The 23,183-nt window shown below is 42.7% G+C and overlaps 3 protein-coding genes across 6 annotated transcripts in view; all 3 read right to left on the reverse strand.

Moving 5' to 3' along the window:
* Positions 1-4,971, reverse strand: part of lhfpl7 (LHFPL tetraspan subfamily member 7) — a 69,642-nt gene extending 64,671 nt beyond the window's left edge. The window contains exon 1 of the mRNA XM_086131355.1: positions 4,219-4,971. Within this exon, the coding sequence (XP_085987481.1) occupies positions 4,219-4,584 (366 nt within the window). The 5' untranslated portion in view covers positions 4,585-4,971. The remainder of the gene's footprint in view (positions 1-4,218) is intronic.
* A 1,679-nt stretch (positions 4,972-6,650) lies between these two features.
* Positions 6,651-16,187, reverse strand: akap10 (A kinase (PRKA) anchor protein 10). The gene is made up of 15 exons (XM_086131354.1): positions 15,978-16,187; positions 14,200-14,247; positions 13,876-14,061; positions 12,111-12,596; positions 11,253-11,351; positions 11,066-11,150; positions 10,844-10,967; positions 10,150-10,286; positions 9,903-10,047; positions 8,897-9,067; positions 8,611-8,720; positions 8,081-8,163; positions 7,914-7,966; positions 7,687-7,776; positions 6,651-7,590 (listed from the first exon to the last, which is right to left on the reverse strand). Exons 1-15 carry the CDS (start codon positions 15,997-15,999, stop codon positions 7,585-7,587), a joined length of 1,845 nt encoding a protein of 614 aa, XP_085987480.1. The 5' UTR covers positions 16,000-16,187; the 3' UTR covers positions 6,651-7,584.
* A 1,890-nt stretch (positions 16,188-18,077) lies between these two features.
* abr (ABR activator of RhoGEF and GTPase) overlaps positions 18,078-23,183 on the reverse strand; it is a 77,269-nt gene continuing 72,163 nt past the window's right edge. For all 4 annotated transcript variants that reach the window (XM_086130630.1, XM_086130629.1, XM_086130632.1 and 1 more), the window contains exons 18-23: positions 23,069-23,178; positions 22,485-22,624; positions 21,461-21,595; positions 21,270-21,375; positions 20,373-20,526; positions 18,078-19,393 (exon numbers count right to left, since the gene is read on the reverse strand). In XM_086130630.1, the coding sequence (XP_085986756.1) occupies positions 19,304-19,393; positions 20,373-20,526; positions 21,270-21,375; positions 21,461-21,595; positions 22,485-22,624; positions 23,069-23,178 (735 nt within the window). In that variant the 3' untranslated portion in view covers positions 18,078-19,303. The remainder of the gene's footprint in view (positions 19,394-20,372; positions 20,527-21,269; positions 21,376-21,460; positions 21,596-22,484; positions 22,625-23,068; positions 23,179-23,183) is intronic.

Genomic DNA, 23,183 nt, shown 5'->3' on the forward strand with positions numbered 1-23,183 from the left:
AAAAAAAGGAAAGCGGTTACTACAGTGGACAGCTTATCATGTTATAGGGTGCATGAAATGGTTAACAAATATTTGTTTTCAGATTTTATATAGATAGATAGAGGTATATATATAAAGTTGACCAACATGTTTTTTTGTGTCGACCACAAAAATACATATTAATTCCGAATTCATTATTTTTGTATCAGCCGAACCTTTAAGATCAAAACATCCAATGCATAATAAATCTGATAGCTTTTTTGGGGGGGGGGGGGGGGGATACAGATGAATTTATTGCTTAAATTTATTAAAAATACATGGGAAGAGGACTTTGAAAACATTAGCACATCTTAAGTCACAATCGCAATATTAAAGGGGGGAAAAAAGCGCTAATCGATTAATGATCAAAATCATTCATCTCCAAGGCATACCAATAATCGGGCCTTATATGACCTTTTTCCAATCTCTAACAATCTTCTTTTTTTTTTTTTTTACAATCAATTTGGAGCACATTATTGATTTCGATCATCACAACGTGATAACGGCGGTATTAAGAGGTGGATTATGTTGTGTAAATCTCCACTGACAACCCGCTACTGATGCAGACACAAATTGGAAAACAGCTCATTTGGACATCTCATGGATTGAATTAAGTTTAAAAAGTTCATCTCTTGCTGTTTTTCCTCCGGTGTCCCTCGACCATTACTCCTCGTGACCTCACTAATTACAGAATCAATGGTGCCTCCGGTAGGCAGCGCGCACGTCGATATGTTTTGATTACCCGCTTGGTAGTAGCGTGTCTGCTCGTCTTAGCAAGACGAGCCACACTTTGAGGTAGCGTGTCGCCACTGTAGCAGAATGAAGCCGCTGGTCAAGAAAAATCGGTCTTTGTCTCGACGTGCTGGGCGGGGGTGGCGTGACTCCCCGGGGAGAGGAGGGAATACAACATGTGCATTCGACCCCGTAGCATGATTTCCCACAGGCAGACATGCTTTCACACAAAGGGCTTTCACCATAGCGGTTGCCCGTAAAGAGTTCATGGCTACAGGGAGGAGGGTGATGTGTTACAGTAAATTTCAGAAGCGACTCATGATGGTCGTCCAAGGAATTCTGTTTCACTGCTGTACTCGTCACCGAGTGGTCGTGTGTGGTTGGCACTGCATCATGTGACTCCAGGAGGAAGCCACCTCTCTTATCTTTTAACCCTTTCGGGGACAACGGTTGCTACAGTGGACAGCTTATCATGTCATCAGGTTAGCGGGTGCACGAAAGGGTTCATATCTACAGCACTTCGGTCAGTGCTTACCGGATTTAAATGTGGAAATAAACCTTGGACTTGGCCCTTTATTTCTTGAGAGACTACCATGCACGTCAATCTATTGCTACTCAATCCATCACCAGCATGGTTAGGGCAGAAAAGTAAAAAGATTATGCTTGAACTTGTCAAAAGAAAGACAATGGAAGTGGATTTGATCACACCTCTCCACTGTTATGAATCAAAATGGCGACCCCACTGACTTTTTGTGTGGTTTTAACGACTTCTGCCACTAGGGGCACTACACTGCATTGTAATACAATCACTGGGGGCAGAATAATTTCTCAAGAGCAGGGATGCCCAAACCTTTTGGACCGAAGATCTACTTTTCGATCAACCAACCTCCCGGGATCGCCCCTTACCGCGCACGAGCGCGCACGCACACACATGCACGCAAGCACTCCATGATGAGAAACAGCCTGACACGGAGGCATGCGATGCACTTTTGCAGCCTGTTAACTATCGTAGCTCACACATACCATTTTAAAGTGCTTCCCTGGGCCCTCCTGGATCGCTATTCTTTGCCCGTGCCCTCGGTGAATTATACACGAAGCGAACACTGAATGAGAATAATGACGATCTAAGATATAGCACAACAGCTCTGATCACAAGCTGCAATTGCAGACTGATGGGCGCTAACAACTTCCGGTGACGTAATCATGCGCCATCGTAGGTTCATTATTTATCTGCTTTATTTTATTTTTTAAATATTTTTTTGTGAAAATGAGACTGATAGGATGATTAGGGTGCAGCGTACATTAACACAAAAAATATATTACAAACATGTACAAAGACACACAAATGGTTGTTTGTTTGTTTTTCTCCTCTACGCTCCTCGGATCTACTTAGGTCCTGTCTTAGATCTACCGGTCGATCAGTATTGACGTAATGGGCACCCATCTGTTGCTACTCAAGCCATCACCCCATCATTTTCTGCTCGCGCGTACGTGTACGACATTAGTGTATATAAGTAACTGTAATAATTTGATTGATTGATTCAGAATGTAATCATTACACTATGTCCAAATATGCTTATACAATTGCAGTTTCATCATTTGGTTATTTAAAGATTCTCAGTCAGTGTGAAAGTTTGTCTGTCTGAGGCCTGTTGGTTGAGTGGCAACTGTCAAAGGTGCAGGGTAGTTTTGCCATATTTGCCTTCTTTTGGAAGCAAACTTGTTTGGACTGAATCAAAAGCCCCTCTGCTCATTTCAGCCAAGTAGTCATTTTGGATCAATTGCTTCTGATATGATTGATAAACAATGAATCTCATATGGTTGGCAGAATTAACTTATTGATATTTTTTATGTCCACTGTTTGTCAAAAGTGAGATGTAGTTATTCAAAAGGAAAAAACCCCACGCATAATATGACTGATTGGACAATGGCTTTACAAACCTTTTCTTCAGTTAACATTTATTTTCATCAAGGCCGAGACAAAAGCGGCCAGATAAAGAAATCATAAGTGAAATTTATTACATGACTTTGCTCCCTTCTTACAAGTTATTCTGCTTCACTGAGTGGTGAAATTACATTCCAAGTGCTTGGAAGGGTTTAGGCACCAGGAAACATTTTTCAAAGGAGTAGCTCGCCATTGCTGACATTGCAAAAACAATACCAATCATATCTTTCATTCTTTTTTTTTTTGCTAACTGTGTGTACTAGTCTCAAGTGTCAAATAATTTTAACAGAAGCCTGTCAAGTTTGTTTCTGACCCTAGAATCCCCCCCCCCCATTGAATGTACACCTGTTTACGTGTGTTGCATTGGCTCCTGTTTGCAAATACTTGCACTACAGTCACTCAAGCAGCAGCTTATTAACATTTCCCTTTCAAATGCTAATATCCATTCATGCATAAATCATAGCTCCAGAGGTGACTTGTAAGCACCGTAGCGCTTCTTTATTTAGAAAGACTCGCACTGAGGAGTTCAAGGCTAGAGGGGTTCAAACAGTCATCCCGTTGTCGTCGGAGTATCTGCTGCTTAACCAAAGCGCTCACTTCCAACCTTTAGTATGAGTCAAAGTCGGGCATTTTTGCGAACTAGTTAATGTGCTGGTTTCTTGTTGTACTGAAGTTGGTACTTGAAACTGGATTTCAGTTTGTTTATATGTTAATTTTAACCGGCACTCAGTATTCATTTTCCTTTTTTACTAGGATGCATAGATTTTAGATACAGTATTTTACCCAACAATCTGTTTTCCATAGTGTTTATCCCATTCAGGGTCCCGTAGGCAAATTTGACCCCAGAGAACTTTGTAAACATGAGCAAAGCAAACCAGAGAACATGGAAAGAAAAACAGAGGGGGGAGAAAGAGAGAAAGAGAGGTCAAGTTGATGCTCTTGGGTTTGTCAATTTCAGTGTGACAACAGCAAGTCACTTGCAGGATTTGTTTGACAGTAACTGGAGAGTCATAAAAAAAATCTGTTGTTTTATTTTAAATCGTTTGATGTTGTTATCTTAAACGTAAATTAAAGGCAATGTTAAAATATGCTTTCTTTTGGAGGGGTATATAAATCAGGGTGGAAAATAACATCTAGCACAGGGTGCCACATTGGCTAGGATAGAGGTCGCCAATCTGGTAAGGAGTTTGCATTGTTCCCATTTTTGACATCTAGACATCCACTCATTCAACCATTCATCCATTCAGTTGAAGTGAACGCAAGATGCCCACAGGGAAGTCTGGACGAAGCAGAGAAAAAAGCCACGCAAGCGCAAGGAAAACAGGCCTCAGCTGAGATTCGAACCCAAAATCCACCATAAGGCAGATATGCAAACTACCACACCACTGTGCTGCTCTATGAAATCAAACCAACTCCTGCACTTTTGCCAGTGCAATGTTTTTCATAGTGTTCTCTGTCACGCACCCACGTGACAGTGACGGTGACGATAATGATGACGATGATGTGCGTGTTCATTATCTTACCTGCCACGAACTGGACGGGATCTCAGCAAATTTGCCCAGCCCTCCAAAGGTGTAACAGCGATACATGTGGTCCAGAGACTCGGAGCAGTGCCACAGTAAGCCGAAGCTCACGGACTCCTTGTGATGATAATGATGGTGGTGATGATGGTGATTGGTGGTCCTCGGCTGCTCCTTCACAATCCACGCAGGAGAGATGAAGCTGAAGCTGCACACGGCGACCAGAGCTGAGGAAAGGAGCACCCAGAAGCAGCCCACGCAGCTGAACATGGTGGTGGCGACGTGGGGCGCAAAGCCCGTACACAAACTGACTCCACACCCGGCTTCTTCTTCTTCTTTCTTCTCCCGTCCCAGGAGGAGCAAATGCATTTGGAGCTCACAGACGCAAAAGTCAAAGTCTACCTGTGCTCCGGTGCACTACATTTGCCAAACATCCTCAATCCACGGAAGTCGATCCGCCGTGGAAGTCCCGCTTGAGCCCGTTCGTGTCTTTTTGCGTCAACAGCTTCTTGAGCGGGGAGGCGAATCCCCAAATCTCCAAATGGTATCAGCACAAAAAAACAAGTCATGCAGTGTCCCACGCGGCGCGCACGAAATGTTTGTCACACCCACAAGTGGGAGCGCAGCTGTGGTGCCTCCACGCAGGTGATTGAGCGCTCTCGTTCAGACCCAATGACACTCCAGTCCGTGGGTCTCCGCCTCCTGGGCGTCCCTGTCTGGTCCGGTCCAAGCGTGGAAAACCGTGCACTTTGCGTTCCTTCCAGACTACGCCCGGACCACGGCATTTAAATGTGGTCACACAACATTGCTTTTCCGGAAGATATCTTCAAAATAAAACTTAACCGCAGCTATTTTAATAAGATACGACTTTCTCGATATGTTTTAAATTACATCAATCAATCAATCTATCTGTCTACCTATTTATCTATCTATCGTCTGTATAACATTAAGCTATCATCGAGTGTTTTCTAATCAAGAATTTTGTGTTAGTTTGTGTACGTTTGTTTGTGTGTGCGCTGGTAAAGCGTCTGTTTCAAAATTGCGAATATCCACAAAATGTATCTTTTTTCCCCCTTTTCCAATATCCCCCCCCCCCCCCATCCTTTTCCAACACTGCTTATTCTGAACAGGGTCGGCGGGGATTTGCTGGAGCCTATCCTAGCCGACCTCGGGCGGAAGGCAGACTACACCCTGAACCGGTCGCGAGTCAGTCGCAGGGCACATATTAGAGAAAAACAACCATTCACACCCACATCCACACCGTCACTGAGTGGGGAGCGATTGCACGTTGCCCGCCAATAAGTCAGGCGAGTGTATCACTCACTACACTATCAGCGACTCTTTCCCAATAGTATGCATTTTTGTTATAATTGTATCTTTTACTCTGAAGAAAATCCCGTTTCTGATTTGATTTTACAGAGTCTATTTAAACTTACCTGACAGCAGTTGTCCCCCCCCCCCCAAACAAAAAACACACTCTTAAACGGAATTAAATGTTACACACTCGAGCAAAATTGTTGACGCTCTTTCATATTTGATGTTTTTCACAGTACTCATCTCAGAATAAGCCAGTAACGTAGGCTATGCCTTCTAAATAGTTTAATATGAACTGTTTTTAAAAGGGCCGAAGAGACTCGACTGATAAAGTATATGAATTCGTTTTTAGTGGTCGAATTGTACAGCCAGAAACCATCAATGGATTTGCTTAGTGATTCACAGAGGTCAACACCGCCCCCGTCTGGACAACTGCAGACATCACAGATCCGTTACTATCATGAAAACAGTACAGGTGTGTGCAGAAACAAATAAGAAAAAACTGATTAGCCTTGGTTTAATCAGACGTTTGGAGATTTCAAGTATGTTTTTTGCAAAATGTAGCCTGACTTGGATGATTTTCATGGTCAGATAAGGCTTAAACTTGCAACCCTATGAAGAACGGACAACTGCCGTCACGTTGGGCAATTTAACGCCAGTATTTACTAGAAATTGCTGCTGTAGCTCCTGAAGTGTTGGCAGCTTCAAGGCAGCATGCGTAACTAGTTGTCTTATTGTTTTTTTCATCAATTTCCGGGGGACATCAAGCTCTAGATAATCTTTTGTCCGCTTGTTGATGACTGTCTGCACTGTGTTCCAAGGGATGTAACACCTTCGAATTTTTTTTTCATTTTCCTGTCCGATACCTTTCAACAATAATCGGTGGACGGTGGCTTGTGTTGTACGATGTGACGGCAAAAATGCACGACAGTTGTTTCCCCCTCCTGAAGAAAAAAAAAAAAATTCAAATTTTGTACAATTTACAAGTCACTTTAATGGTTGAAAAAGTGTTTGAAATGTACCTTTTTCTAAATTCGTACCCTTGAAACATTGTATGTCGGTGAACCTAGGAGTGTGTTATGATTTTTTAAAAAATACAATAAAAGGAGCAGAGACAAAACCATTGACAACGTATGTATTTAAATCAAACAATTTAAATAGATTTAGATTAGGTGCACATACATATTGAAAAACATCAGAGGTACATGGTACCAAAACTCCTTTCTGGTTCTTCTCCACACCTCAGTAAGGCTCAAAAGAAAAAAAAAGTTTAATTGATTGAGCAAATGTCCAGTTGTTTCTGAGATGCATACAGGAGAGAAAAACAAAACAAAACATAACAGCGGCCACCATAAAAAAAAAAGTACTGACATTTATATATGGGAGAAACCAGTCTACATTATACATATATACATGTAGCGATATATATCATCTAGAACAAGTGGAGCATTTGAATTCATCACAGAGTTGTATTTTTTTAATTTATTCTATGCTCATAAAAAGTGCCAAGAGGTTTAACACAAGAGGTACCAGGTCTTCCTCTCTCTCATTGTCATTTGCAGATCCTCTCCAAATAAATTTCCTCTTTACATAATTCACCATTGGACAGGCAGGCTACTAAAGGGAGTGTGTGCATATGTAAAAGGGCGAACGCTCCAAACTGTTATTTGGCTTAAGAAAAACGTCTTCTAAAAACAAGGAATGGTCATTAAAAACAAAAGGCATGGGGAGGCGTGTCGTGAGGAAATGCGCGGAATTCAGTCTGCGTGACATCCTCCGGAGGTCCGACATAAGACAACGCAACGAGAGTCTGCAACAGTTTTGCTTGCACCGTTAGCAGACATGCTTTGTCTTTCTGCGAGGTTGCTTTAAGGTACCAGACTGAATTGGAAAGACGCCCCCGTCATGTGATGCAAGGGCTTCACTTAAACTGACCACTGCGCACCTTCATAGTGTTATGGAGTTGAAACAATGAGGTACAGTACTTTCAGTTCGTTGCAGGGTAAGCCATGTGTATAATTGGCCAGCATTTGCAGGGGGATCGTCTTCATGGGGTCACAACTGCATGGAGAGAAAAGAGACAACGTACAAAACAAATCATTTCAACTGTTGTGGAACATGTTGAGTGAGATTTCTTTTTTTAAAATATATATATACCTTCGTGGACTTGCCAGGACTGTCAAGGTTTGACTGCACAACATCGTTGACAATCATTTTCGCTATCTGCCAGGCCATTTCCTCCTGAGCCTTCAATCAAGATTTTACGGATATCAACTTTCATTCATCTTTTCGATCCGAGTCTACGCTACGGTCTCATTTAGTGCCTTGTCACAGATGCGACGTTATGTAAAGGTGCATTTGAAGAAGCTTTGCTGTGGTCTCACCTCATTTGAGTTACCTTGGACCCATTTCTTCATGGCTTGTGAGAACATGAAGCCTAAATTGGAACAAAGGACGAGTTGGACAAGGAGGCAACATCGCTTGCTGCGTAAAATGATTACATGTAAGATGCCTTGCGAGGTGGAGGAAAATGAGTAAGAGTGCATGGTACCTTTGGATTTCTTCACGTCTGGTTCTGGTTCTGCCTCCCTGATAAATTGCCCCAACTCATTCACTCTCCCGAATGTCATCTTTCTGAAGAGAAGGACAAATAAGGAAAAAAATAAGGTGTGGTGCTAACCAAAAGACAACCACATGTGTCGGATTTAAAGCACAGATCCAGATTCAGAGCCCAGATCTAGATCCAATTGGAATTATGTAGGCCTGAAGAATGGTCAAAATATTGTCTTGTCTCCTGATCATAGAGACTCAATACTGTAATTAAAGACAATGTAACTACTTTATAAAGGATTAGTTTTAGGGTGTGGACACTTCTGCAAAGAGCCTACAGCATTCCTTACAATAAAACGAAAATGCAGTGACAGTTTTGGAATGATTCTATGTGGCTTTAGTTATCAGGTTTTTTTCCACTGTATGGGTCAGGATTGAAATGGTGAGACAGGACAGAGATATTCAGAAAACATGTAAGATAAGCAATGTAATGTAGTAGAATAATAACAATATTTATGTGACGACACTCACCCAGCGTATGGCCTCTGGTACAAAGATTCGGGGTCAAGACTGGCCACGTCAACCGTGATGGCCTCATCGAAGTTTTTCAAGATCTTTATCGCTGCCTTTTTGGCCCCAGACTGTCATGGAGATACCGTGTTCAAAATACGTCAGAGAGCGACAAGCGACATTGCATTACTTTCTCCTTAAACACAAAAATTGTTCCTCTTTGGCACGAGCAAAGATTGTCCGATTTCTAAATGTCATGAAATATCAGGCCTGCCCCAGAGTGCTTGAGGGGGTTTTTGGGAGTCACCTGCATCAAGGAGGCCTCGCTGACACTTGAACTTGAGCGCTGCTCGTTGTCCGCCGCGGCACCCTGACCTGGAGTGTTGACATTCACAAACTCGTCCGCCCGCACCGAATTGAGGAGGTCACTCAGGTACTTGTAGTAAAGGTTACTGGACAGGAAGCCTGGCATATACACCTGAACGCATGCGCAACAAGGGGGGCTCTTCACTCATTCAATCCCAGCCATTTTCACTGGAGCAACCCCCTCAATCCCAGCGTTTTACTGGATTTCGACTGATCTTGCAAGGCCCACAGAATATTTGGTTCTAATGCTATATAAACATGGAGCCTACCAAAATAAAGTTTGGGCTCTCTTCTTTCAGCAGAAAAAAAAAACTTTTTGTTTCTATCTTTTTCCATTCTTCAGCAATCGGCATTACAAAATGGCTAAGTTTAATCAAAATGGCGATTCCTGGGCAAAAAACGGAGAAAAAGAGCTTTTTGTAAAAGCGTGCATTTCAATCACGTGAGGCACCACTGCCACCTAGTGGTCGCTTTTTTACATGATTTACAATGCAAACGGCTTATTCTCATTCACAGATTGCATCAGACCCTCCTGCTCTCTATGACGCAAAAAAAAAGACTTGGACGTACAAGTACGTCCTTGGTAGGCGGAGCCTAATTCTAAAAAGACGTACAAGTACGTCTTGTGGAATGAAAGAGTTAAAGAGTATACAGCGAGAGGGAAAAAAAAATAAAAAATATTTGCTCGCTTGCAAATAGTTGGCTTGATGGCTGGGTGCCTGCCAAGCCATCAAGAAACCAATTTCAACAAGATAAGAATTGTGGTGTATTAACTATTTTGGTCTTTGGGATATGACAGCACATATCAAAAATGAGTACTTGACCGACAACAGTTCTTTTTTCTTTTTAAACAATCTACGTGGGTTAATAATGTATCCCTGGAATTGCCGTAGCTCGTGCAACTATATGAGGAGCCCCATTCAAAATGGAGCAGACTTCTCCTGTACCTTCTCCATGGTGGTCCAGGCTTGTCTAAGTGGAGTGGTAAAGCATTCAGGCAGAGGGCCCCCCTCCCGGCAGATGTTCGACTCAATCTCCATGCGTACCGAGTCGCCAAATCCCAGAGGGTTTGTAGCTTGCAGTGAGAAATACCTAAGAAATAAACAAGATGATTTCTCATAAAGCAAACACATAAAACCTTTAGTCTGGAAGTGTATTAAATCGCTTTCATAAGCAGTTTTCATCAAGACCTACTTGTCGTAAAGGATCATGGCGTCATTTTGGGCCTCCTGGCCATCATACTGGCCCTTCTTTGCTGCTAGCTGGTTTTGGAAGTTGTCAGCCGCGAGCCAGAACTGCAGTACATTCATCGCCTCTTCCTTTTCCATGTACTGCAAAGATGGAGCGGGAGGGGGGGGGGGGGGGGGCAGAGAATATTTTATTGAAACTTTCCATAACAACACCCTTCATAACTAACAAGGAATGTTTTGTGTTTGCAGAGCTGACCTTTGTGTCATCGAAACATGACTAAAGACGGTTGATTCTAAAGAGCATTCAGAAGGGGATTTTATGTCATCACTGCCAAAATACTTTATTGGCGCTATAAACGATGTCAGTAATTGTTAAAAAGTGTCGTCATAAAAAATAATGCTCACACTAATGTCGTCAATACGGTTCATGTACAGCATTTACTGAGTGACGTTGAACAGACTTAATCAGCACCCTCCACTCTCTGAGAGTTTTGTCAGTTTGTGTTGCGATGCGAAACCCCAAAAAAGTAACCAGGAAGTGATGCAATACGTTGTGCAAGACATGATCTGTTATCACAAAGATGAATGTCGGGAGGAAACAAGAAATTCCAACTACGATGAATGCGCAGAGAGGTTTGCACAGGTTTATTGTGGCAGACAACAGCGTGATGTTTTGGGAACCTTTGGGGCCGACTCACCTCAGAGAAGTAGAAGAGAGCCGACTCACAGAACAAGATGTCAGCCAGGAACACGGAGCCACTCGTCAACACTTCAATCTGGTATTTACAGAAATGGTGACTCCGCAGGAATTCAAGAAAGTATCTAGGAATACATTAAGGGAAATTGGTTAAACTCTAACCGTGCACACCAAACTCGAACCACGGAGGCTTGTGTGACTATTAACTCCACCGGTGACTTACTGTTGCTCTAAGATGGTGAAGACGACCGACTGTGCAATGACAAAGCAATTTGGGTCCACCATGCCATCCTCGCCGCAAATCTTAGCTAAACACAAAAAGAGCAGAAACAGAGTTAGAAGTTATCTTGACTACTCCGAAGAATTTAGAAGTTATCTTGACTACTCCGAAGAATTCATTCCAATCTTACCAACGATGTCATTTCGGATCTGTTCTGTGATTGGGATAGGCCTCACAGCATCCGGGGAGACGTACTTGGTGAAGATGGTAACCGCATCTTTTTCGATACCTAAATCAAGAGAGCCCTGTGAATTAATTTGGCGATATATATTTCCATGATTTTTTTTTTTTTTTTTTTTAAAGGAAATATCTATGGAAAACGTTGAGTCTTCAATTCAACCTAAGAAGCGTGTATTTGGTATGCGAGAGCTAAACGGTGACGAGCAAGAGATTCACAGAGAGAACAAGCCAAAGCCACAACAGAGATTTGAAACCAGACCTGCTGGCTGCGAGGCACTCAAACTAACCGCTAATTGCACCGTGCTGCCAAAATGCATTGAAGGGATCCTGAATGTCCACTGCAACAGTGTTTCATAGCCAATGTGAACATGTATATCATGGAATAAATATCCTTTGGCGTGTGTTCAGAATTTTCTCCGGGTAGTCCGGTTTCCTCCCACATTCCACAAACATGCATGGCAGGTTAATGGAACACTTTAATTGTTCCTGGGTGTGAGTGCGAATGGTTGTATGTTTATGTGTGCCCTGTGATTGGCTGGCAACCAGTTCAGGGTGTCCCCCGCCTACTGCCCGAAGGCAGCTGGGATAGGCTGCAGCGCACCCGCGACCCTCGTGAGGATAAGCGGATTGGATGGATGGATGGAAGTTTTTTTTTTTCACAATTTATTTGTGGATGACTGTTATCTTGTGTGTCATTCCACAAATTGCTCAGTGGCAGCCTTCCATGTCCATAGAGTTGATAGCTCACCTTGAGGCAAGACATACAAAAATCTCAAAGATGGGCAGACATAAAAGCGATCAGGCTTACTTCTCATGAGTTTTTCAGAGAGATCTCGCAGGCTGATGTTTGACTGCCCTTTGGAAGGGGTCCCCGTCCTGGACGGAGCCTGCCTGCTGGGAGTTTCGGCTCGAGGGGTGCCGGGTTGCAGGCCTGCGTCTGTACAGGAGGGGTCCCGCTGCTCGGGCTGCGCCGTGACTCCTGCAATGTTCCATTCCAGGTCATGGGAATTGTGCTGGGGGAGCTCCGGCAAGTCGGAACCATCTCCGGAGCCGGCGACGGGTTCAGCCAATGAGCTGTGTTTGACAGAGTTGAGGCTGTGCGCTCGGACCCACGACCAGCTGGTGGAGCGGAAACTCTCAGCCTCCAGCCAGAAGCGAACCAGGTGGTCGGCACCATGACGCTCCATAAAACGCATGTAATGGGGGATCGCCACATTGTCCCGAAGCACTTGGTCCACGGTCTTGGAGAGCCGGCAGCGGGTCTCCTGGGGCTGATAGTTCACACTGGAATGACCTGAGACACACAAACACGTCAACAAAAAGGGGGCTTGGTGGTGGGAGGCATTTTGACTGAATCGATAGAATGTGAGTTTGACTTTTTCCAAAATGAAATACTCAAATCAAACTTTTATGAGAAAGATATTCTCATTGATGAAAGTACAGTATTTCATTCACTAGTGAGAGTTTGTTTAACAAATTATTTTGTAACAAGAAAATGACAAAACAGGTATTTTCTTTTTTTGGACTGAGTGGTAGACTTTCAAAATTTCATTTTTGCAATGCGACATAAGAATATAGTTATGGCATTACTACTTTCAGTTTTCACAGCAAGTAGTTAAATATTTTTCGACAGGCACTCATATGACTCTATGACTTGCATTTAGGCAGTGATTAGAAAAGGAACTACAGTAATCTACTTACTTTACAGCTTCCAAAATTCAGGGGCAGGAGGTGGCGGGGGAATTAATAATAAATATCCATTTCCTGCATTTGGCTTGCTTTCTGAACACGTAATTGTGTTTTGTGAAGTTCCTGAAAACGTGATCGGCTTTTTTGTGGGCCAGAGAATCGACTGGAGTGCACTGCTCCATGTAACTATGCAGCTCACACTGGACTCGAAAATAGTGAGATGGAATGTTTTGTTATCATGCCCCGGGACAGATGACATACGAGCAGCAAACTCTATGTTGTGAATGACGAGCGATTGCTTGAATGTCGTCAGGCATTCTTAAGTGATGAAATCAAAAGAATGTGCCCGAATGAGGACTACAGAGCAAACGCAAGGCCACGTTTATTATTGAGAAAGGTTATTAGTCATTCCAGGTCTTTTGGGACCTTCCATCACAGCAAAACAGGAGGCGAAATGCTGCTTCGACTTCATTGGTTGGCTCACCATACGGCAAAAGTTCACATTTTCACTTCAATTCTCTGCATACTATCACCGCCCATTTATCAATCACTCAACAACTCTTATTTTTCTTGCAGCCTGTTTCTGTTACATTTTGTGGCATAGGCTGTGGTACAGGTTCTTCCACCTCTGTGTTGCCCAGCCCATGTTTTCCACACTAGCCATTCACCACATCACAGAGTCATAGATCAATCAGTGCAGTTTTTTTTTCACTGGACAACACAGCCATAGGTATAATTTTTTTATACACCTCTAAAGTTAAAACAAAAATGGGGGATTTCAAACCAATAATCACAAGATGAGACCTCAGTGTATGAACCATAAGAGCTCAGTTTAAAGAGTATCGATAAGCGCTATGAACAGCAGAAGAATTCAGGGTACATACCGAGATCACCAAAGTGCGCAGCTTCCATGTGGCTGGGCTGTTTCTTGAGGATGGCCGTGCGACCGCGGGCAAAGGAGTCCATGTTGGCAGAGATGGCGCTGATGGCCACATGGCTGGGCCCCGCAGCTTCCTGGATGGCATGGTTGTTCTTCAGTGGCGGTGATGGGGAGTGAGGGCTGCCGAGACCTTTGACCGGGGGAGTCACAGAAAATTGAAAAGGACAATAAGGAAAAACTGGAAGGTACGCTTAGTTCTTGCAGCCTATTTTCATATATTGCTCATAAACAATATGTATGTAGTGCCATTGAGTAATGATGAACTCACCTCTGTTGACTTTTGCGTCGGTCACTCTCTCAGGTTCTTTGCTTTTGGCTGTTGGGAGAAATGACAAATCATTGCTATAACAAGGGGAGCATTCTTTTTTTTTTTTGCAATTAAGGCCGAGACCAGTGAACAGGGACGGCAAAGTCTTGGTGTCTTCAGAAAGAATAACAAAAAGGTAACATGAACCGAGTTGCCTAATTCCAACAGGAAAGTGAAATACGCTAAGGAATGCAAACAAACCATTTGCTGTGGAGCAATGAAAACTGGGAAACGGGACTTGTATGTGAAAGACCTCTCAGTCCAGCTCACTGCACTGGCCTCTCACGTATCAACATCGAGAGGTGTTAGAATGAGCAGATCATGGCAGGCATCACAGAGAATCTGCAATCGTGTCTTTCGATAAAGCAGAGGGCCAGGGGATGAGTCTCAAATGGAAAAGCACCGACAGAGCACCAGTCCAGAGGATGCTCATAACAGGCACTGACAGGATGTGTGAAACTTGTGACAAAAGTATTCAATCGGCCCTGGTGCATCATAGAAAAATATTTCATTCCAAAGTTAGGACAAGACGTGGTAGTGTGTTCCTTACTGAGCTCAAGTCTCGCAAGATTTATGTCAAGCATGACATCACAATTTACTTTTTGGCCCTCGAGGCATATTTTTCCAGGAAATTTGGGTTGCACCATTAATAGTCCAAAACTTTACGCACATTTGCCACTTATATTTCTTCTGGAAAACAATAAGTGGCTAAAAGCAAAGACCTGTGCATATCTAGATTGACAATGGAGTTTAAAATTTATTTTTTCTTGTGACTGACTAGCAGCACACAATGAGTTCAAACACTCTGCTTGTAAAAAATAAAATAACTGCCCCAAGAAAACACTGACTTTCTCAAAGCCACTGTAGTCACCATATGATAAAGAGGTCTTTTCTTCACATTTCCTCCTACGGTAGAGCTGCTGAGTCAGCTGCATTTAATTCCTGTAGACTATGGGGAAAATATTTCCTCTCGCCATTGTAGCGTGAGTTCCTCAACAATCACAAGATGACTAGTTTTTGGAGGCCGCTGTCTCCATTTATTTTCCCTCTTGAAGGAGTCTTTGCCAATATACTTAGAAGATGAATCAAGGCAGGCAAAATACCAGAATAACTACAATAAATTTGACTTGTTTGACTGTTTATTGTGCATGTTAAATTGCTCCATGTACAGCACTTTGTATGCAGCGATGGCTGTTTGAAAGTGCTCTATAAATACAGTTGACTTGACTTGACTTGTTGAGAAGGACCTTTTAGTTGATGTGGATGTCACGCTTTTGAATTTGTCTTCACAACACTGGAAAATATTCTTTGATGTGATAAAATAATGACAACAAAGATGTAGTATGCAGATTGTAGTTAACGTGACATCGAGGGAAACTACCTGTCACAGCAGACCTTCACGGGTACAGTTTTTTAAATAGAATATTAACCATGTTATTATTAACATTCAACTTTTTTCTCGACATTTTATTTCCTGGTGGCCGTGGACTGGAGCTGCATTATATCAAGCAACGATAATGATGATGGGGAGGCTACTCGGAAGCTAACCATTGATATGCCTTACTACCCAAGCCGCACTGCAGGCATTCGCGAACCAAGAACTGAACCATTATCTTGTGACGAAATATTACACTTGGTTAAGTTGACATAAGATATAAGTTAATGGGCCGTTTTCTCCCTCGCTTTCTCTTCCAAGTAGCTCGCTACAGTTGACGTTGCAGCTGAGAATGCTTCCTCACCTTTCCGCTTGAAAAACGACATGACGGGATTACTCGGAACGTTTCCTCAGCTCACTGACACCATCCCGTGAGTTGGCAGGTCCCGTCATTCGAATAAATGCGCACTGTACACTCAACACATGGAAATGGTGTGCGTGTGTACACCCGGTGAACGCTGTCAAATTCAAATTTTCGTCAAAGCCACAGCCAGATCAGCAGCCATGTTGTCAATAAACGTCAAACTTCCGGGATTCTGGATCATGAGCATTGTGGGAAATGTAGTTAGAAGAGGGTCATTATTTGCTTCGCATTTACAGTACTGTACAAGCGCTGTAGCTTGAGGAAAATAATTTGCAAAAATATATGTTCTATCGTTTTTGTTTGTTTTGTTTTAAGTGCAGACTGACCCAATTCAACAGAGATCATGAGCAATTATTCCTCCTTACTTTAGTTTGTGCTAATATAAACCGGATTTAGTAAATCTGTGACAAATGATCAAATGAACCTGAGTTAGCTGCATAAAAACACTTTTATCCATCCATCCATCCATCCATCCACCCATCATCTGACTCGCATATCCTTACGTAGGTCGCGGGGGTGCTGTAGCCTATCCCAGCTGTTTTCAGGCAGCTGGAATAGGACCGGTTGCCAGCCAATATCCTTACAAAGGAGAAACTACCGGAGTGCTCGAGACCGACACATGTATTTGGCAAAGATTACCTCCATTAGCAATGGGTTTGCAACTTGCACCCGCTCAAGGAGACATGGCTTTGTTCTTTATACACCAATAAAATGCAATGTGCAATGTCATAGGGCGTAATAAAGATGGTGTTAACCAAATAGGGACTTTTGATTTGTCTAATTTGTGTGCAATAATAATATATTTTTAGGGTATTTTTAAGCGTTACTCTCCTGTTAGGACTGCAGTTGATCATAAAAACACAGCAAAAGGAAAAGTGGAATCTTTATTTTTGTGAAATGACTATGCAGTGTATTATACTGTCTACTATTTTTAATTTACGTTTCTGCGAAAAAATGATGCATTATCATGAACGCAAACGCATCGCATTTCAATATACTTAAAGATACCACTTTCAGCAGTACTGCAATTTGGAGCAGTTTTCAATACTGTATGTAGCCGCACGATAGAAAGGTTGACTGCAGAATTATGCGCGCCTCGTTGACGCAGCAGCACTGTGTGAGTTTGATCAGAAGAGGGTGATGTTTGTGTAGTTTAGAGAGGAAAACCAATATGGAAATGTTGGCAATTTAATTTAGAAGGCGCTTTATACATATGTGTGTGTGTATACAGTATATACATATATATATATATATATATGTATATATATATATATATATATATATATATATATACTGTATATATAGATATTTTTAGGCCTAAAGCTTAAGTAATTAGGAGTACAGTATATGGTTTAGTTTGTTTGTTTTATTGACACGCTGATCCAGATTTGCACATAGTTAAATATGATTTGAACCCCAAGTTACTGTTCATAGAGGCCCTCAACACCTGAGTTTGAGAAGCCCTGGAATATAATTTACATGGATGGTGGAGGGGTGCTCAAAAGGCACATTTTGGGGAGTAATCATTTGCAAAATATTGTAAAAGAAAGGATGGTTCTGAACTGGACAGATTTGATTATCAATGTGAGGTAACTAAAAGTTGTTGCTGGCATTATATTGTTTGCACATCTGGAATGACTTCTTTCAAAGGATAAATATTTTCTATTTTGTTCCTCTTTATAGTGCTGCCGTTTATTGTATATTGTTAAAAGTACGTTTTCTTTCGATCAGAATTACCCTTAAATGTTTGAGATTTACAGGCATCTGTTCAACTGGAATATGAATATTAAAAATGTGTGAATGGTTGTCTATGTGTGGCGACCAATCAAAGTTGTAGCTCACCCTTGGCCCTGGCAAGGATAGGTGGTAGAAAATGAATACTGTAGATTACCATATATAATTAAACGTCTCTAGTTTTATTTATGACATGACAACTTGCCACATGTCATTCGTGACAAAATGCCATGTTGATTTTTTTTTAAAATTTAGTGTGGGATCCACGGCTATGTTGGTAAATAACTGTCAATCATCATCACAAAATGAGTTTGTCTGTCTTTTATTTCACTAGAAAAAGGGGAAAACTTTCACATTTACATTTATCCTCAAAATTACAGTACAGCATACTTAAATTCTTCGCAAAGGAAGTAAAATACAACATTTTCAAATTTTTATTATGAAAAATACCAAATAGTCTTACTCTCAGTTTTTGCAGGAATTTTTCAACATGTTGCAGGCCTGACAACAGAAAGGTTGGCTTTGTACAGAGCATAAAAGGGCTTTCGTTCACACAGCCTATCTTTGTGTTTCTTAGACTGATTTCAATTACGAGCTGAACATGCAACGAGGGCAACTACGCAAATCTTCCTATTGATTATACCGGTGCAGTGAGATGCTTGGAACAGGCTTGTAATGCAACACGAAGAGGAAAAAAAAAAGCAAGAGGTTTCATTCATTGTTTTTACCCCCTATTGAGTCCCAACTAAACTCACTTTTTCCTCAACAAAGTGGCGGGTAACAAAATGGCAGAGCTTCTGCGGTGAATATTTCTGTACAATTTGCCAACCATGAATATGGTAAGTGAGCAAAATCGGACTAAAAAATAACATCACAACCTGAATCGACTTCAAAAACAGACTCCTTAGAGCATCTCTCTAGTTGCACAGAACTGTACAGGCACAGATATTTATATATATATAGATATTTAAAATAAATAGGGCTAATCTGGCCAAGAATCAGTGGGGAGGGAATGTCTGTTTAAGAAAAGGACACTCTTGCCAGCCATTCATTCCTTGCAGTCCTGCACATTCGCTCGCACACACGCAAACTGGCAGACACACGTCTCCTCCTCCTCCACATGTGCAAAGCCAGAAAGACAGCAAAAGGAAACGACTAAATTATTATAAAACATAAATGTGGTCATTGTGGAATGTCTCTGAGCAGGGGACAAAGCTCGATGCCACGTCCCCGGGCTTGATCATGTGCCACGGCGCCAGGCTGTGGCCTCCGAAACCCCTCCTCTCCCACCAAACTGAACCAGAGCGACCCCCCCCCCCCCCCCAGACTGGTAACTTTATATCGAGAAGACCACAAAAATGTCACCACCTTCCTAACCGGGGTGGGGGCGGGGGGGGGGGGTGCTCAGAGTTAAGGGGATGGGATTGTGGGTGCTGTACAGTCAAGACGAGATGCCCGCTTGCAGGAGAGGCGAGGTAAGACGACTCATACACAGTCCCTCATTCTCCGGTCCGACAGAGGCGAAGATGGGCTTAAACGTCGGTGGAGAAGTAGAGCGTGTTCCGCTTGAGCTCAGCAAAGGAGATGGGAGGATGCTGCAGGTAGTAGAGAAGCACTTGCACCTGGTCAAACACAATAAAATCGGAACAGGGTTTGACTGATTGCAAGTTCTGCAGCATCATTTTTTTTTTTTCTCGCTACAGATCATGATCTCATTTGATTTACTGTTGGATTTTGTGCTGCAAGAAGAACCAGGGCAATTCGGAATAATGGAATGTGCAATACGCACTTTACTTCTCCGTTTATTACATTATGGGACTCCAGAGAGGACTGCGCTTCACTTATGTGCCAGTTTGAGCTAACATCCAGTCGTTTTGTTCGCTTCTTTAAAATATATAAATAAAAATAAAACACACAAAGCCCTTAAGTGAGCTCCAAGACAAACAATGACTTCCTGGAACAGATCGATGAGGTTTTCTCTGTGCATGTGATACTATTTTAGGATTATTTACTAAATTTCGGGTCTTTTTGAGGTCACAAAATGACATGAATGAACAGGAAACTGATGCAGATAGCAGCATGGCCCCGAGACACACTAAAACTTTGTGGACGGGAAATTCATTTGGAAACTTAGTATACTGACCAAGCTTATTTTCAGGCAAGAACCCATCAAACAGCGAGCGCGTGAAATCGCAAGTTCCAGCCTTGATCATGACCATAACGGCAGAATTTATGACGGATTGCTGTTCCAATGATGACAATGTAACCCGATTTGCACTTAAGTGGAAATGTGGCAGCGTTACTGAATATGGGGGGGGGGGGCTCAATCAAATGAAAAATAATATGCACAGCAGTAGCTGAGCATGCCTTTTTTTGACGTGTGGTGACAGATTCTCAGATTGTATTCATGCAGAAATCTTGCAATGCAGTACAGTATCGTAAACCAACGGCTCCTTGTGCTCACTGGTGGATTCCTATGATACATAATTGGTGAATTCAACAAATAAGCAATCATGAGCGAGCTCTTTTTACCGCAGCTGTTGCTGTTACGATGCAAAGAGAGAAACACACGGCGTCGCTTGACGTGCACGTGGGGATTACCTGTGCCATAACGTCATGTGACCAGATGTCAGACACAGAGGTAATATTTTGTCCCTTGGTGCTCTCGGACTCGGAGGGTCTGAGTAGAGTGGGGCCAAATACTGTGGCCAGGTTATGGAGGGACATCTTGTTCAGGGGCTCCTTCTCCGCCACCCTGTGGAGTCAAACGAGGCGAGCGTTCAGATAAGCAGCCAAAATATTAGGGTCACTTATACGGTCCAGTGAGATCTGGTACAAGAGCTAAATCAAATATCAGACTTTACCAAGACAAACAAAAAGATGGCAGTTAAATATGATCACCGTATGGCAACTAACTACCATTAAATGGTATGGTAAGAGACCATACCATTGATGGCAACCAAGTAATGATAGCATTTTTTCAACGCCATTTACGGTACGATTATCCATTTACCCGTGGCTGTTTTTATTTTATTTGCTTTTTAAGGTGAACTAATGGCAAAACTTGTGTTTGCAATATTCGATGTGCCCTCACACATCAAACCATCATATTCTGTTTGTGTTTGTGGGTTAAGAAATGAAGCAGATTAATCCATCCATTTTCATCAATCTCGTTACGCTGCCATTTTGTCCTAAACTGCTCTGTTGTCGACTGAAATTGATGTCAAAGTACCCTCAGGCTCGCATCACGGCTCACCTGTTTTCTGAGTTCAGTCACGTGACGTTTACAAGTCCGAGGACACTTTGATGTCAATTTAGCTCAACAGCAGAAAGCGGTTTGGAACAAAATGGCAGCGCCCAGAGAATGGTGAAAATGACCGGCTTCATCTGAGTCATTCTTGTTCCGTACAAATACACTTGTGACTTCTGTACTGTGAGAGGTCCATCGCGTGCAATGGTCAATATACAATCAATGGGAGGCGGGTGAAAATAATGTACCGTTTGAGGTGCTCCAGCAGAGTGAGGAAGGTCATGATGTTGGGGTCGGGCAGCGAGCGTAAGAGGTGCATCATGCAGTTTTCCTTGGCTGCGGGGTCGGACAGAGCTGCAGAACAGATGAGAGAACAAACACATCACATCCGGTTGTGTCCAGCTCAAAGGTCCCGCGCAGGGGTGAAAACCTGTCTCACATATTCCCTCCATAAAGGCCGGGTAGAGGCGGTCGGTGAGCAAAGGTTCCGGCAGCTCCCTGAAGTACAGCTTGAGGGTTCCCGCGATGGCGTTGATGTCCATGTCACTCAGCATCACCAGGATGTCTTTGGTATCTAGGGGTCAGCCAGGCCCAGTTACAAACTCAGCCCCAAAACTCCCGACAACAAGAGCTGCTTTGTGTACTCTAGAGGGATGATATCACCTCTCAAAAATGCCTGGGCGGCAACTCATGCAGGCGAGCTCAATAAGGGCACACTAAAATGAAAGACGACACTTGGCGCTCGGTGATGTAAAATGATGTGAGGAGGCGCTTACATAATACACAACTTCAGTCCTACCATTTTGTATAAATCGCAACACGGTTTAGTACCATTTCCCCACCTGGCCAACATTTCCAAACAAACACTTCTGTTTTGATGAAAGGAAGTTGTGTCGGTAAAGAACAGTCACTCGGTCTCACGAAGAAAAAAAAATGATATGAAGCATCTAATGTTGTAAATTGATGCTGTAGAAAATAGAAGTCAAGGTCATATACTCATTGAGAGGCGTATTCAGCTCATTTTACAGGCGTGTGACTTGTACATTTCCCCATTGCGGGACAAATAAAGGATATCTTAAAGGGGCCATCAAGTCCAAATTTGTCTTGAAAAAAAAATGTTCTCTGCGCCCCCACTTGTCTACAGAGTTTTCTGTCGACTATAAATGATATCACATTGTCTAAAAGTGGAGGTAACTGTCACGACTCACCTGTTTTCTGGGTTTAGTCATGTGACATTGGCAAGCTGAGCCCTTAGGCACTGTGATGTCATTTTCAGGCGATGGCAAGTGAGAGTACGTGGCAAAAAGATTTTTCTGCTTAAATCATATTCTACAGAAAACTATGTTTAGACTCGTGGGGACACAGAGAATATAGTACTGTCAAGAATATTTTTGGGTAGATTACATCTTTGTCATTAAAATAAAATAGGACGAGAGAGAGAGAGACAGAGAGAGAATTCTTACTAGTATCAAATGCCGTTTTGAGAGCCTGGATGTCCGTGGCCACCCCTGAGATCCTGTAGATTCCCACCTCATCGATGCCCCTCTTCTCCACTTCCTCAATGCACTGGCGGACAATGTAAGGCACCTTGGAGCGCTCGCGCCTGCAAACGTCGACACACATCATTGCACACATCCTGACGATTGCTGTCGCCATTTTGGGCATTTCTTATGTGACACAGCTGGAAAACGACACCATAACTCATTCACTCCCAAGGACGATTTTAAACGTCTTTTCAGACTTGGTCTAGAATTGGCTGGTACTGAATGAATTAAGTACAGTTTTAAACGGAGGGGTTGGGGGGGGGTCATTTGTTGTAGTTGCGACAGGAGGGAGAGCGCAAACTGTTGGATTGCGTGATATATACGACAGAGTTTTGGATTAAGCAGAAGAGCGTCTAAGTTTCTCATCGGACATTCGGAGGAACTGGACCTTTCCTCCATTATTGCACCAAGTCATCGTGATGAGCCTCATCGATCAGAAAAGGAGTCACTCCAAAGGTTAAAAGACATTTCTATTTGAATAAACAGACATATGCGGTACGTACTTAGTTACCACGTTGATTTTCACTCCAAACACACCACTCTGTTTTTTGGATGGCGTCCTCTTCAAGCTCAGGTCCCTACTTGTAAACTTCATTGAGAATTCCACCTTTATCTAAA

The sequence above is a fragment of the Hippocampus guttulatus genome, chromosome 15 (genome assembly GCF_054856545.1).
Source record: "Hippocampus guttulatus isolate MCC_2025c chromosome 15, RoL_Hgut_1.0, whole genome shotgun sequence".
NCBI classification, from domain to species: Eukaryota; Metazoa; Chordata; class Actinopteri; order Syngnathiformes; family Syngnathidae; genus Hippocampus; species Hippocampus guttulatus.